This window comes from Stegostoma tigrinum, chromosome 17 (genome assembly GCF_030684315.1).
Source record: "Stegostoma tigrinum isolate sSteTig4 chromosome 17, sSteTig4.hap1, whole genome shotgun sequence".
NCBI lineage: Eukaryota > Metazoa > Chordata > Chondrichthyes > Orectolobiformes > Stegostomatidae > Stegostoma > Stegostoma tigrinum.
In genome coordinates this window covers 3,230,775-3,247,480 of record NC_081370.1, presented here as the reverse complement: position 1 = coordinate 3,247,480, position 16,706 = coordinate 3,230,775, and the positions used below count along the sequence as shown (strand labels likewise).

The 16,706-nt window shown below is 43.1% G+C and overlaps 1 protein-coding gene across 6 annotated transcripts in view; it reads right to left on the bottom strand.

The window, feature by feature from the left end:
• The window catches only part of LOC125459246 (N-acetyl-beta-glucosaminyl-glycoprotein 4-beta-N-acetylgalactosaminyltransferase 1-like), a 660,984-nt gene that overhangs the window by 85,730 nt on the left and 558,548 nt on the right, over window positions 1-16,706 (bottom strand). For all 6 annotated transcript variants that reach the window (XR_009446825.1, XM_048545435.2, XM_048545438.2 and 3 more), the window contains one exon: window positions 1,319-1,428. Coding sequence is in view for 5 of the 6 variants with exons in the window: in XM_048545435.2 (XP_048401392.1) it covers window positions 1,319-1,428 (110 nt within the window). In the remaining variant the exon portion in view is untranslated. The remainder of the gene's footprint in view (window positions 1-1,318; window positions 1,429-16,706) is intronic.

Below are 16,706 nucleotides of genomic sequence, written 5' to 3'. Positions count from 1 at the left end.
TACAGCACGGAAACAGGCCCTTCAGCTCAACTTGTCCATTCTGCCCAGGTTTTCTCAACTGCACAAGTCCCATGTCCCTCAAAACCTTTCATATCTATGTACCTGAAGTCATAGTGTCATAGAATCCCACAGTGCAGTAAGAGGCTACTTGGCCCATCGAGTCTAGAACATAGAACATAGAACATTACAGCACAGAACAGGGCCTTCGGCCCTTGATGTGCCGACCTGTCATACCAATCTGAAGCCCATCTAACCTAATCTATTCCATGTACGTCCATATGCTTGTCTAATGATGACTTAAATGTACCTAAAATTGATGAATCTACTACTGTTGCAGGCAAAGCGTTCCATTCCCTTACTACTCTCTGAGCAAAGAAACTACCTCTGATATCTGTCCTATCTTTCACCCTTCAATTTAACGCTATGCCCCCTTGTGCTTGCCGTCACCATCCCAGGAAAAAGGCTCTCCCTAACCACCCCATCTAACCCTCTGATTATTTTATATGTTTCAATTAAGTCACCTCTCAACCTTCTTCTCTCTAATGAAAACAGCCTCAAGTCCCTCAGCCTTTCCTCGTAAGACCTTCCCTCCATAACCAGGCAACATCCTAGTAAATCTCCTCTGCAGCCTTTCCAAAGCTTCCATATCCTTCTTATAATGCGGTGACCAGAACTGTACGCAATACTCCAAGTGCAGTCGCACCAGAGTTTTGTACAGCTGTAGCATAACCTCTTGGTTTCGGAACTCGATCCGTCTATTAATAAAAGCTAAAACACTGTATGCCTTCTTAACAGCCCTGTCAATCTGGGTGTCAGCACAGAAAGTTGCCTCTCAGGACAGCATCCCACCCAGACCGAGCCCACTACCCTATCCCATGGCCCTGCATCTACTGTGATTAATCCAACCAACTTGCAGACCTTTGGACTTTGGGAGGAAATTGGAACGCCTGGTGAAAACCCACACAGATACGGAGGAACGTGCGAACTCCATGCACACAGGCACCCAAGGTTGGAATCGAACCTGGGTCCCTGGCACTGTGCCAACCGATGTGCCATCGTGCTGCCCAAAACAAGACAATCAATCCGTCTTCCTGATATACATCTTCCACAATTGTCAATAGATGCGTGCATGAAAAATATTATACGTGAAAAATAAGTGATGAATCTATGTTCCTCTAAAACTTGATAAAAAGATTTGATTTGAAACAAGGAAACTTGTTCGAGAAGACTTTGTTTTAAATTCAGATTAGTAAAGGACTAGGTTAAAGTTCACTTCAGCCAGTTCAGAGAAACAGAAAAACGGACAAGAATTACTTACAAATTGCAGTCCTTGATAGCGAGCGATGGGAAAATCCTTCACAATGTAAGTTGGTGAGTATGCACAGGGTGGAAGGACATGTTGCACCCTCGATGGATCTATCGCTGGAGCTAGAGAGGGAAAGAAAGCCCCACCTATATTAGAAAGTACCACAAATCAATAAAGGACAACAAATTCACATGTAGAGGTGGTATAGGTTACTCTCCCCATTCAAACCAGCTTCCAGTGGCACAGTAGCGACAATAAATGCTGCCTGATGTAGCTAATTACATTTCTGATCAATAAATTTTTAAAAATGTCGAGCGTGTGTTCTCAATCCATGTATCACGTGAAACTGCATATTTACTTTAACCTAGTTATACATGGTGAAGTGAATCATAATGCAGGTGAAGGTGTCAGATATCAGAGCTGTATAAACTACTGTTAATTGCACAAAGCAGGGAACTGGCACATTGATCAGTTCAATCATTTGGAATAATCAATCCAAGCCAGTCAAAGTAAACAAGATGACCAATAACGAGTATCTTGAACAGACCGCATGAAGGTAAAGTTCAAGCAGCATGCAACTGCAATCTGAATGGAGAGCATAGACAGAGTTAACTCATACGAGTCAATCGTCTTAGTAAACTGTGAGACAAGGTACACAATTCAGAGGCAAAAACCGAAAATTCTCAACACGTTGTGCTGTCATTGATAAATTTGTGGTTTGTATACAAAATTAAGTGAAGGGAAGACAGACTGCAGACTGTTTCACTGACTGGTGCTAGATGGTAAGCAAATGTACAATTCACGCGACATGTATCTGTACTGATAGTATGTCATTTCCCGTTAAAATGAGTGCACATTGCTAAGTTCACATCTTTAGCCGGTGACCATTCCCAATGTGCTTCACTGTCTTGGATAAACAGTTCCCTGTGAGATTTAGGAAAAGCTGAGTCAATAGTGGGGTTGCTTTCCTTGAATCACTTGGTGCAACAGCAGTGTAAACAAAATAGACTCGCCTTGTTGAAACCTTTCATCTTGCACTTAGCGGGACATTTCACAAAACTACAAACTACGATGAGATTAGGCAAGATTTAGGGAGCATAGGATGGGGAAGGAAACTGCAGGGGATGGGCACATTAGAAATGTGGAGCTTATTCAAGGAAAAGCTCCTGTGTGTCCTAGATAAGTATGTACCTGTCAGGCAGGGAGGAAGCTGTAGAGTGCGGGAGCCGTGGTTTACGAAGGAGGTGGAATCTCTGGTCAAGAGGAAGAAGAAGGCTTATGTTAGGATGAGATGTGAAGGCTCAGTTAGGGTGCTTGAGGGCTACGAGGTGGCCAGGAAAGACCTAAAGAGAGAGCTCAGAAGAGCCAGGAGGCGACATGAGAAGTTGTTGGCGGATAGGATCAGGGAAAACCCTAAGGCTTTCTATAGGTATTGAAGGAATAAAGAATGACGAAAGTAAGATTAGGCCCAATCAAGGATAGTAGTGGTAAGTTGTGTGTGCAGTCAGATGAGATAGGGGAAGCGCTAAATGAATATTTTTCAACAGTATTCACTCTAGAAAACGACAATGTTGTCGAGGAGAATACTGAGATACAGGCTACTAGACTAGGTGGGATTGAGGTTCACAAGGAAGAGGTATTAGAAATCCTTCAGAGGGTGAAGATAGATAAGTCCCCTGGGCCAGATGGGATTTATCCTCGGATCCTCTGGGAAGCCAGGGAGGAGATTGCCGAGCCTTTGGCATTGATCTTTAACTCGTCATTGTCTATAGGAATAGTGCTAGATGACTGGAGGATAGCAAGTGTGGTTTCCCTGTTCAAGAAGGGGATTAGAGACAACCCTGGTAATTATAGACCAGTGAGCCTTTTCTCAGTTGTTGGTAAAGTGTTGGAAAAAGTTATAGGAGATAGGATTTATAATAATCTAGAAAAGAATAAATTGATTAGGGATAGTCAGCACGGTTTTGTGAAGGGAAGTTCGTGCCTCACAAACCTTATTGAGTTCTTTGAGAAGGTGACCAAACAGGTGCATGAGAGTAAACCGGTTGATGTGGTGTATATGGATTTCAGCAAGGCATTCGATAAGGTTCCCCACAATAGGCTATTGTACAAAATGCGGAGGAATGGAATTGTGGGAGATATAGCAGTTTGGATTGGAAATTGGCTTGCTGAAAGAAGACAGAGGGTGGTAGTTGATGGGAAATGTTCATCCTGGAGACCAGTTACTAGTGGTGTACCGCAAGGGTTGGTGTTGGGGCCACTGCTGTTTGTCATTTTTATAAATGACCTGGATGAGGGCGTAAAAGGATGGGTTAGTAAATTTGCAGACGACACTAAGGTCGATGGAGTTGTGGATAGTGATGAAGGATGCTGTAGGTTGCAGAGTGACATAGATAAGCTGCAGAGCTGGCTGAGAGGTGGCAAATACAGTTTAATGCAGACAAGTGTGAGGTGATGCACTTTGGTAGGAGTAACCGGAAGGCACAGTACAGGCTAATGGTAAGATTCTTAGTAGTGTAGATGAGCAGAGAGATCTCGGTGTCCATGTACACAGATCCTTATAAGTTGCCACCCAGGTTGACAGGCTGTTCAGAAGACATACAGTGTTTTAGTTTTTATTAATAGAGGAATCGAGTTCCGGAACCAAGAGGTTATGGTGAAGCTGTACAAAACTCTGGTGCGGCCGTACTTGCAGTATTGTGTGCAGTTCTAGTTACCGCATTATAAGAAGGATGTGGAAGCTTTGGAAAGGGTGCAGAGGAGATTTACTAGGATGTTGCCTGGTATGGAGGGAGGGTCTTACGAGGAAAGGCTGAGGGACTTGAGGCTGTTTTCATGAGAGAGAAGAAGGTTGAGAGGTGACTTAATTGAAACATATAAAATAATCAGAGGGTTAGATAGGGTAGATAGGGAGAGCCTTTTTCCTAGGATGATGACGGCGAGCACGAGGGGGCATAGCTTTAAATTGAGGGGTGAAAGATATAGGACAGATGTCAGAGGTAGTTTCTTTACTCAGAGAGTAGTAACGGAATGGAACGCTTTGCCTTGCAACGGTAGTAGATTTGCCAACTTTAGGTACATTTAAGTCGTCATTGGACAAGCATATGGACGTACATGGAATACTGTAGGTTAGATGGGCTTCAGATTGGTATGACAGGTCTGCACAACATCGAGGGCCGAAGGGCCTGTACTGTGCTGTTATGTTCTACGTTCTATTTTCTAAACTCAAAGGGAAAACCAACACTTATATTGCATGGGAGGAGAGTGCTGGTCAGTTGGCAAAGTGGACTGTGATTGTCCAAACTGTTGCCATGGGGAGATGCACTCACTGATGCTGATTGACAATTAACAGCTGGGCATATTGAATTTAATTAACTTTAATAAAACCTGGCAACAAAAAGGCTTAGATAAAATGCCGGAGATAGTAAGAACTGCTGACGCTGGAGTTGGAGATAACACAGTGTGGAGCTGGAGGAGCACAGCAGGCCAGGCAGCATCAGAGGAACAGGAATGTTGATGTTTCAGGTCCTCTGATGCTGCCTGGCCTGCTGTGCTCCTTCAACTCTACACTGTGTTACCTTCAATAAAAATGTGCCCTTTTACAGCAATATTCAAGTTCTGAAATGCCGGATGGCTCAGTGAGGTAGAGTTGCCTTCAGACAGTATTTTCAATTGCATCAACAAAGTTTTGAAAATGAAGTCATGTTTCCCACTCTGTCCTATTCAGCATACAAATGAAGACAAAAATAACCCTACTCCTAACAATGTAGGAGGATACTCGTGGTGCAGCAGTAATTTCCCTACCTCTGAGCCAGGAGGCTTGGTCTCAAGTCCCACCTGCACTGGAACTTATAATAACATCTCTGAACAGTTTGATGAGAACGTATCTAAATATTGAAAAGCTTACTTAGCCCCTCCAGAGCGCACTGCTGAACAGGGATCACATATTAGCCAGACAAATTAGGCTATCTTCTCTAAAATACAATACAATACTATTGCATCCAGATGATCGAGATTCACTTCAATCACATGCTTGCAGAAGATTAGTAAATGTTACACTCCTGTTTTAAAGAGATAAACCCAGTAATTACAGCTTAATGTGAGCACGGGAAAAAATTATACAAACAGATTCTTATTGGCATGTCAAATGTGCCAGCAGCAGGGCAGATAGTGCCTGGACATCCACTCGGAGGTGGGACAGTTCGCCACATGCAGTCAAAGACTGTCCAGAGGTAGGTGGGTGGATGGGGGAGGGCAAGTGATTGATGGCCCTGCTGCTGTCCCATAGGGCTGGTTCCCAGGCACCATGTTTAAAAGGCAGCTGGACAGACAGACAGACACTCCCTCTAATCCAATAGCATCAGTCTGGCAATGTGACTGGATGTTTTGAAAGTTCGATTGCTGCTGAAGCTGAGTTCATCGCTTGGAAACTGTGACCACAACTGTCTGCTCTTTGAGAGTAATTCCATTGTTTATGTCTCTCTGTAGGTTACCCTTGCATTGCACAGTGTTAGCAGCATAAAGTGTTTCTGCACGACTGAAGTGTCATGCGTTATACAGCACAGAAGCAGACCCTTCGGACTAACCAGTCCCTGTCAAATAAAATCCCAAACAGAATTAGTCCCACCTGCCTGCTCCTGGCCCATATCCCTTCAAATGTTTCCTATTCATGTACTTATCAAAATGTCTTTTAAACACTGTATCCATCACTTCCTTAGGAAGTTCATTTCTCATGAGAATCACCATTTGCATAAAAAATTCACCCCAATGTGTTTTTTTAGATCACTCTCCTGTCACCTAAAAAAATGTCTTCTAGCCCCCCAGAATGACACCTACTATTAACCCTCATGATTTTATAAACTTCTCCTGGATAGATTTTTAAAAATTCATTCAGGGCACTTGGGATGGGCAGTAAATGCTGGCCCAGCTCTAATTGCCCTTGACAAAGTGGTGGTGAGCTGATTTCTTCAACTGTTGCCGTCTATTTGTTGCAGGTATCCCCACAATTGCTGTCAAAGTGACAGTTGCAGGTTTTTGACCCAGCAACACTCAACAAACGGTGATATACTACAGAGTCATGGTGAGTGACCTGGGGGGAGCTTGCAAGTCATGGTGTTCCCATGTATCTGCTGTCCTTGTTCTTCTGGATGGAAGTGGTTGAGAGTTTAGAAGGTGCTGACTGAAGATCCTTGGTGAATTGCTACAGTGCATCTCTTAGATGGTATATACCGCTGCTAATGAGTGTCAGTGCTGGAGGGAGTGGATGCCGTAGATGTGGTGCCAATCAAGCGGGCTGCTTTGTCCTGGATGGTGTCAAGCTTCTTGAGTGTTGTTGGAGCCGCACCTATCCAGGCAAGTGGGGAGTATTCCATCACACTCCTGACTTGTGCCTTGTAGATGGTGGACAGGCTGTGGTGAGTTAGGAGGTGAGTTACTCACTGTCAAGCTGTCTCATCTGCTTTTGTAGCCATAGTACTTATAAAACTTGTCCCATTCCATTTCTGTCAATGGTAACTCCTAGGATATTGACAGTGAGAAACTCAACTAAGGGAATGCCATTGAATGTCAAGTGGCAATTGTTAGATTCTCTCTTGTTGGAGGTGGTCATTGCCTGGCATTTGTATGGCATGAGTATAACTTGCTACTTGTCAGCCCAAGGCTGGATATCACTCAGCTCTTGCTGCATTTGGACATAGACTGCTACATTGTCTGAAGTGTCCTGAATGGTGCTGAATATTGTGCAGTCATCAGTGAACATCCCCACTTCTGACCTTATGATGGAGGGAAGGTCATTGATGAAGCAGCTGAAGTTGGTTGGGCCTAGGACATTCCCCTGAGGAACTCCTTCAGACATAGCTGAAGTGTACGAGTGACCTTCAACACACACATTTTCCCTTGTGCCAAGTATAACTCCAACCAGTGGAGAACATCTCTCTGACTCCCATTGACTCCAGCTCACCTTTGGAGTTCACCTCTCCTGTTTTGTCCATGTTTGCATCCAGGCTGTAATAAGGCCAGGAGCTGAGTGATCTTGACAGAATCTAAACAAAGCACCAGTGAGCATGTTAAAGTCAAGCAAATGCTGCTTGAAAAAAACTTTTGCTACGTTCCAGCACTTTACTCATGATATAGAGTAGACTCAGTAATTGGCTGAATTAGGTTTGTCCTCCCTTTTCTGTACAGGACATATCTGCCTACATTTCCATACCACCAGGTAAATGTTAGTATTGTAACTACTGGAATACAGCAATATTTGGGAGCAGAATTCTTGAGTATCATTGTGAGAATTTTGTCAAGGCCAATAGTTCGTGGAGTCCCCAATACCTTCAGTGCTTGCATCACATCATACGGTGAGAATTGAATTAGTTGTAGACTGGCACCTATGATGTTGAGAACTCCTGGCAGCAGCCAAAGATGAATTATCCACTGCTGGCTGAACCACCATTTACAACTGCAGCACAGAAGAGCAGCAATGGGATCCATGTGTTAAACTGACTCCAATGCTGAAGAAGGATCAATGGCCTGCTGTGCCCTGCCATGGAAATGGTGCGGTGCAGTCACTGCAAAGTGGCATTCGGAAGAACGTGAACCAATATGAAAGCTTGTGGTGATACCTGCAGAGTAGGGGAGCTGGCCAGGGAGCAGGCTGGATGTTGAGTGTGCAAAGGGAGGTGAACGTGCCTCCAAACTGATACTTAGACTGGGGCACATGGGAGGCATGTGTGACCTCCACCTAATCCTTGTACTGTCCACTACAGATCCTCTCTGTCAGGAGACTAACCTGCTGAAGTCCTGAACTCCACCTCTCAGCTTGGTGATTCAGCACTTAAAACCACAGAATTATACCATAAAGAGGCTCTTCAGTCTCCATCGAGTCTGTACTGCCAAAACTATGCTAAAACAACACTAATCCCACTTTTGAGTAGTAGGCCTATTGTCTCAAATGTTATGACATTTCAGGTGCTCATCCATGTACCTTTTTCAAGTAGTGAGGTCTCCCAACTGTACTAGCCTTCCGGGGAGTGCATTCCAGGCCCCCACTACCCTCTGAGTGAAAAAGCTGCGTCCTCATATCCTGTCTGAACATCTTGCCTTTCACTAGAAAATTCTGTCCTCTTGTTATTCAACAAAGGGGGACAGATGAAGGTCATTCCACCCTATCACGCATCTCATAATCTTTTACACCTCTATCAGATCCCCCCTCAATGCTCTCTGCTGCAAAGAAAACAACCGAAGCTTACCCAGCCTCTCCTCAAAGCTGAAACACTCCATCCTGCCAAACCTCCTCTGCAATTGCATCCTTGAAGGACACACTATTGTACCATTCTCTCCACACAAACAATTTGGTGGAATAGCTTCACAATTAGGCTTGGAGAGACAATTTGGTGACCAGGTTACAGCGCTGATGCAGGGTGTGACCACCAGGCTACCTGATAGACTGAGTTTCATGCTGGCGACATGTCTCTGGAACGAGCCACGAGAAAAATGACCAGAAATGTAAAGTGATGCAGTGGAACATCTGTCACAACCTCTGTGCACTCTTAAACAAACAGTGGAAGAATTCATCTAAACTACAAAATCTTTCATGGACAGGTTAGCAACTGCTGCAGACACTCAGGTCCAGCAGAATGGTTAGTGGCTGGCAGACATGCATTTGGCTTTGTATTTTATCACTCTAGCCATGGGCTCTGTACACCATTGGTGAGAGGAATACAAGGAACATCTACTCCTCAAGTTGGAGAGGCAAGATCATGCAGCAACACAGCGCAGCATCACTCCAGTAGGTGAGGCCAATGAGTGTACAATTTGACCTGTTCAGGAGACACTTAAGCAGGCCCCAAGGCCTCAGCAGCGGAGGACATACCTGGAAATGGGGCATAATCGGAGACATCAGGCCCACCTCAGCTATTGGTTTTGGGGTGGACAGCTGAGGCACCAAGTTATGGGAATAAAACAATTACTCTTTCAAATGGCACTAATATGGCACAGTGCCCAATTGTGTTGTGATATTGTAGATTTATGTTTCAGTACAGAGCTTTGAGCACCTTACTCATCCGTGCTGAATGATCATGTTATTGGGACTTTTGAAACCACATGATGGTTATTAAGGGCTTGATACCTCTTTGAAATAATGGATGTCTGATGTGTGGTTTACAGAGATAATTAATACAATGTGGCCTCAGCTGTTGTAGTAAACCTGAGCTTTTTGGAATACGATGGTCCTGATGTTTGTTAACCATGATAAGCTGGTAGAATTGAAACCGACATAAGAGAGTTGAGTGTCTTTGGAACATACTTGGTCAAAAGTTGGTGGAAGCAGAATCCTAGAGTATTTTTAAGGTAGAAGTAGATTGATTATTGGCAAGCAAGTGGGTAAAAGATTGTTTGGATTAGACAGGATGGGTAAGAACATCAGGTTTCATCCTATAACAGATTAATGAGATCATGAACACATCTCTTAAAAGTGTATCGGCAAACTGACCATGAGACATAACACAATTCAAAAGACTCACTTAAAGCACAGGTGAGAAGGTGCAGCTGTACTGGTAATGTTGCTGCACTGACAATCTAAAAGCCCAGGCCAATGTTCTGGGGACGTGTGTTCAAATCCCACCATTGCAGATGGTGAAATTTGAGTTCAATAAAATCTTCAATTGAAAGCTAGTAACAATCACCTAACCACTGTCAACTGTCATAACAAAACACTGGCTCGCTAATTTCCTTCCTCTAAAGGAGGAAATCTGTTGTCCTTACCAGTCTGGCCTACATTTGAGTGTCCACTGGGCAATCAATGTTGGCCCATCCAGCATTCTCTACATTCCAGTAATGAAGAAAATGGAGGACTTTTGGCCCATCAAAACCTAGCTCTCTTTTAATTTTGCCTGTCTGTCAAAAGCAAAATCTTTTTTTAAAAAGAGATATTCACTTCAACTTGAAATATGAGATGGTTATTTTATATTTTTGAGCACTTGCTCATAGAAACCTGCGAATTATTTGTGACCAAAATTCTAGACAATTAAAAGCAAATGCTTCAACGACAATGAGTCAAAGTTGCAATTACATTTAAATTATATGGTTCACTGACAGCTTTTGGTTTAAATATGTTTTTATTTTGAATCCTATTAAGTTATCTTCTGATAGTTGCATTGCATTTCAATGTTAAATTAGCAGTGTTGGAGTTATTCAGGAGTGTTACACAGATCAATGTAAGACACAGTAGAGATGATTTAATGAGGAGTGTGGGAGATATTACAGAATATTCCTATAGGCTACAATTGAAATGCATCTACCGTTTTGACTGAAGACTGCTGAAAGCCATAAGAGGAGAGGTGACCTAATTGAGGTATACAAGATAATGAGAGGCATGGATAGAGTTGATAGCCAGAGACTATTTCCCAGGGCAGAAATGGCTAGCACGAGGGGTCATAGTTTTAAGCTGGTTGGTGGAAAGTATAGAGGGGATGTCAGAGGCAGGTTCTTTACGCAGAGAGTTGTGAGAGCATGGAATGCGTTGCCAGCAGCAGTTGTGGAAGCAAGGTCATTGGGGTCATTTAAGAGACTGCTGGACATGCATATGGTCACAGAAATTTGAGGGTGCATACATGAGGATCAATGGTCGGCACAACATTGTGGGCTGAAGGACCTGTTCTGTGCTGTACTGTTCTATGTTCTATGTTCTATGTTCTAAGCTTCCTGGCTTTGAGTCTACACTAAAAGACAAGTCAACACAGAGGAACTGCATACTTGCTCACTCTGGCTAAGGGCTGAAAGGGAAGGAAAAACAAAATAAGGCAGGGATGCTGTCAGCATCTTGGTATTTGCTAATAAAGCAAGTGTGAGATGCACCCTGGTTCATTTCTGTGAACTGGACATCTGTCCCAGTGCACAGTATGTCCTTGCAGCAACAATCCAATAATACTTGCCCATGCCCTCCAAACCACAGTGTTAAAATGCGGAACCATCCTGTAAGTGGATCAGCGTTGGTTCATGACATTGTGGAAAGGCTTGCACGTCCATGATTGGAGAGTGCCTGCGGCCACTGCCCATGATGAATGCCCTGTGACGTTGGTGCCCAGTGTCCAAGGTGGGAATCTGGAGAATTAGTGGTTAAATGAAGTCTTTCATGTTGGGAATTCTCAGCATCTAGTTTCTATCAAGTGGGTGGTAGCACACGAACCTACATGTCAAAGAGATGTGATTAGGTGGTAATGAGGGTGATGATCAGTATTAATGCCCGTTAATAGGGCACTCGCTGCTTTCGAGCAAGAATCTTGCCTGGACTTCCAGAACTTATTTGGAAATGTCACTGTTGCTCCCAGTGTTGAGAAATGCCTCACTTGACATCTCACGCAATTTGCCCACAATGTTCAGGGCCTGGGATGGTTCTGCCCTCTGTTCCCCTCTCCTAAATGCCAGACCTGCTAATTATTTACAGTATTTTCAGTTTTTATTTTGGATTTCCAGCATCCACAGCATTCTGTTCTTGCTTATGCATTTTCAAGTGTTACCATGTACAGTGTAAAATGTATGACAGGGTTTTACATGAAACACTGAACATGGAGTATTTCAGTTAATAATTTGTAAGTTATTAGCATTGTAGTGGACAGTGTAGGATGCGTACAGAAAGTTAACTGGGTTGGTAGAATGCATTAAAGAATGTCAGTGAGTAATTTAACAGTGAGCATTGTAGGATATTAGAGAGCATTACAGTAGCAATGTACGAATCAGTATATTAGACAGTTAAGTGAGCAGTGTAAGGCATATTAGAGAAAACTGCAGCAAGGGGTACAAGATACATTCGGGTGTATTACAATGAGAAATGTAGAGTCCTTTTTTATTCATTGTTGAAATACTGGCATCAGTGGTAATGCCAGCATTTAGTGCCACATCCTTAATTGTGCCTAAGATGCTGGTGGCTGCCTTTAAGCTGCTGTAGTTCCTGTGTTATAGCTACAGCCATCATGTTGTTTGAGGGTAATTACAGGTTTTTGATTGACTGGGTATGAAGGAACTGAGACATCATTCCGAGTCAGAACAGTCAGTGAGAGTAAGAGGGAAACTTACAAGTGGCAATGTTCCTATGTGTCTGTTGCCTCTGTCCTTCAAGGTATAAGGGGTAGTGAGGTTGGAAGGTATTATCCAAGAACTTTGACCAGTTGCTGCACTGCATCATGTGCATGTTGCTGACACTGAGCATCCAGTAGGGGATGAAGAGCAAATGTAAGGTGGTGAATTGGAGGTGCTGATCAAGCCAACGGTTTCATCTTGGATGATGCTGAATTTGTTGTTAGAGCTCGTCCCAAGCAAGTGGGCATAATTCCATTACACTTCTGACTTGAGTCTTGTAGGCTATGGATAGGCTTTGGGCAGTCAGGAGGTGGGTCAGTCCTTATTTTATTCCTAGCCTCAGCTCTTAAAACCACAGTAGTTGTATGTAGAAATCATAGAATCATGGAATCCCTACAATGTGGAAGCAGGCCATTCAGACCATCAAGTCCACAGTGACTCTCTGAAGAACGTCCCACCCAGACCCACCCTATCCCTGTAAACCTGCATTTCCCACGGATAATCCACCTAGCCTGCATGTCCTTAGACACTATGGGCAATTTCGCACGGCCAATCCACATAACCTGCATTTCTTTGGACTGTGGGTGGAAACTGGAGCACCCCCGGAGTAAACCCACACAGACACGGGGAAAATATGCAAACTCCACACAGACCTGAGGCTGGAATCAAACCCAATCCATATCATTATGACTAGTCCCATTCAGTTTCTGATTAATGAGAATGCCCAGAAGGTTAATGGTAAACAAGTCAGCTAAGATAACACCATTGAATGTCAACAGGAGGTGCTTAGATTTTCTCCTGTTAGCGATGGTCATTACCTGGCACTAGTATGGCATGGATGCTTCTTACTACTTGTCAGCCAACATTTGATTGTTGTCCAGGTTTGGTTTAAAATGAGTTTGGTCTGCTTCAGTACCTGAGGAGTCACAAATGATCCTGAATATGAAGTAATCATCAGTTAGCGTGTGATTTCTGATTGCACAATAGAGGGATGGTCATTCGTGAAGCTGTTGAAGATGTTCGGCCTCAGACACTACTCTGAGGAACTCCTGCAAAGATGACCTGGAGCTGAGTTGATTGTCTTCAAGAATGACAACCAGCTTCCTGTAGCCAGTATGACTTGCTGCTACCACAGACCTCAAATTTGCTTGGGCTTCTGATTGTCACACTCAACCAAATGTTATCTTGATGTCAAGGGCAGTCACTGCTGTTGCGAAACAAATGTATTTTTATTGAATGTGAAGAAATGTAGAGTAATATTAAATTGTCGGGACATTTTCAGGATTGAAACAAAGAGTTTAGAACCACGTGCTTCCTCAAAAATGATGTCAACAGTTAAATGTGTGCTGATAACAGAAAGTGAAGTGATTTTGGAGAAACAGTCAAGCAAAGCTATGAGGTAAATCAGAGAACATTTTTAATGGCCCTTTTTAAAGCTGTAAATCATCGATTTGAAAGACAATGGTGCCCATGTATTGACTGTTCTGTTTCTGGTCTTGGTTTTGTATATCTACAGACCTAGGTGATCAGAAGAGGGGAAAAAAGACTGAGAATATGTCTGAGAGGGTTATAAAGAAGGGCAAGGGTCTTTCAGTATTAGAATAAGCAGTGTTGTAGTGATTTGAATATGTCAGAGAGTGTTGTAGTAAGCATGTGCAATATATAAGAGTGTGTTGATGGGATGGTACAGAATGCATCAGGCAACGCCACAGAGAGGGGTGTGTGACATTCAGTGAACTGAGCTTTCAGTGCATTTTTAAATAAAGCACACTTGTTCAAAGTGGAGACTTCTGCATTATGTAGATTTTATGAATTCTGTCTAGATCTTTTAATATATTTCTACAAACATAATATTTCTGATTATATATTATTCATGCAGTATTTATAGCACCAGAGGACACAGTAGCTCTTATAAGAGCTATTTATGGCTGTGCTCGGTGTTATTATGCACAACACAAAAGTAGATTTGGTTCAGCAACAGTCATTTACTATAACATTTCGAGCAGTTCATCTCTCTCTCTGCCATATTTCATTAGGAAACATGCTGGCTTTTTGACAACTGAGAGGTAGAAAGTTGTTTTATGATTTTGGTGGGTTCAAAGGGCAACAGGCTGCAGACATCAGCATTTACCCATGATCAACAATGGTGTAATTTTTAAGATGTCATCTCCAGCACTCAAAATGACTTTCAATGAGAGAATTAATTTCTTAATAACAAGGCAATCCAAAATGTTTTAAACAAAGACTACCAAACATGGAGTGTGTGTATAGGATTGTTTGCGAAACTTTCTCTTTCAGTTGCAGGACTGAGTTGGTTGGTTAGCTCAGTTGACTGGATGGCAGGTTTGCAATGCAGAGTGATGCCAACAGCATAGGTCCTATTCTTGAGATACCATGAAGGACTCTCCTTCCCAACCGCCCCCTCACTGAAGATGTGTTGACCTCATGATAAACCACCATTAGTCACCTCTCTCTAATGAGGGACTGGCCCCCTGGTCTGGTAAGTCTGTAACAACTGTATCTTTACCTTCTTTAGTCCTGGGAAAATTGAACAATGACTACTTTGCTCACATGAGCTTAACGTGACCTTTTTTGTTTATTTGCACTGGATATATCCTTATGGTTCTTGGTTGTACTCATTTGGGGGCCTTATCCGCAATGATCTGGAGAGTGCTTTCTGTAGTGAAATATCTAGCTAAACAATAGTATTCCTGAATGATGCAGGCCATAACCTTTGTTTTGTGTCTGGGCTACCAGTGCTACCTTATCATTTTCTTCTCTTTTTTGTTCAGAAGGCAGACTAAAAGCACAGAATGGAGATGATACACAACTTCAAGCGAACAATTAACTCTGTTGCACACAATATAGAAATGAACAGAATGAGGGTTTCACAGTGAGTAAAGCTAAACTGTTAAAACTTCTGCAGTGGAAAGCAATAAATATGCAACTTTACAAAATCTCTGAACACTGACTCCATTTGCCTTGCTAAGCTCCTCAAGCTAACTGGCACACACATTTAAAACATGACAAATACGACATCATCAACAACTTTCATTTACACTGCATCTTCAGTGCACATCACAGGAACATTGCAAAGCTAGGTATGACACCAGATGACTTCAGTAGGTATTACTGTAGATGACCAAAGAACTAAATTTAAGAAAATGCTGACAGAAGAAAGTGAGGAAGAGGATTGTTGCAGGAAGTCTTAAGTAGGGAAGTCTAGTCATTAGGGCCTAAGTAGCTGAAGGTAAGACCACGTGAATAAAAATCAGGGATTTTTCCAGAAGTCAGAGTTAGAGACGTTCAAATATCTTGGAGGGTTGTGAGATTGGAGCTGATTAGCAAAATAAGGAGGGGTAAAGGTCATTCTGGTTCCTGAATGAAAAAATTAAAACTGAGGCATTGCTTAAACAGAAGTCAGTGTACATCATTCAGTGTGCAGGAATATCAGAGTGGGACAGAACTGAGTTTGGACACAGTCTGCCGAGTTTTAGATAGTCTCAAGATTACAACACTGGATTTCAGAGGCAACAGCACATTGAAGGACACTGGTGAAGAATGGAAGTTTGCCTGGAGCTGGAGGCTCGGGGTGTACCCTTTGTCACCCAACAGCCATCCACTGAGAAGGTGTGGAGGTGTTAAGAGTGATGGCAAGGGGACAACAGCATCATGCCATCTCCCTGGAGGCTCTACAGGATCCTCTTGTGGTGGCTGCATGTGAAAGCAGTTCGCAAACAGACCTGACTAGTCCATTGGGACCTTGATCACCAAATGGATCCAGTCATTTGATGCCCTGGACCTGAGGAAATCCAGTCATCAAAGCAAAACCTACAAACTCCCGGCCACATCCATTTTGGTTTGACACACTGGGATGTTCTCCAGTCCAGAGCATTCATGACCCGGCTAATAGATTTGTGGGCTCTTGAACGTTCGCTACTTATGCAATGGTACAAGTAGGCATCACGGCAACACCTTCTCCAGGATAATTAGGGGACGGGCAATAAATGCTGGCCTTGCCAGTCCAGCTCATATCCCTTGAATGAATTTAAAAACAAACTTGCCTTCCCTGAGGCCACATAAACTAGTGGCCACCTGACCAACAACATCTCTAAGATAACTGCTGCAACAAGTTGCTGCCATCAGCCTTGTCCTGTGACTCGCCCATTTACTGTCAGCTCTTCCTTTATACCATTTCACCTCCAGCTGCATGTTGAAAATCAGCCCAGTGTTTCGAAGTAATCCGAATTACTGTGGTAAGGAGTAATCATCTGAGTAATTTTAAGTGCGAGCAATACGGACAGGAATTATAAAAATGACAACTAGTCATCAA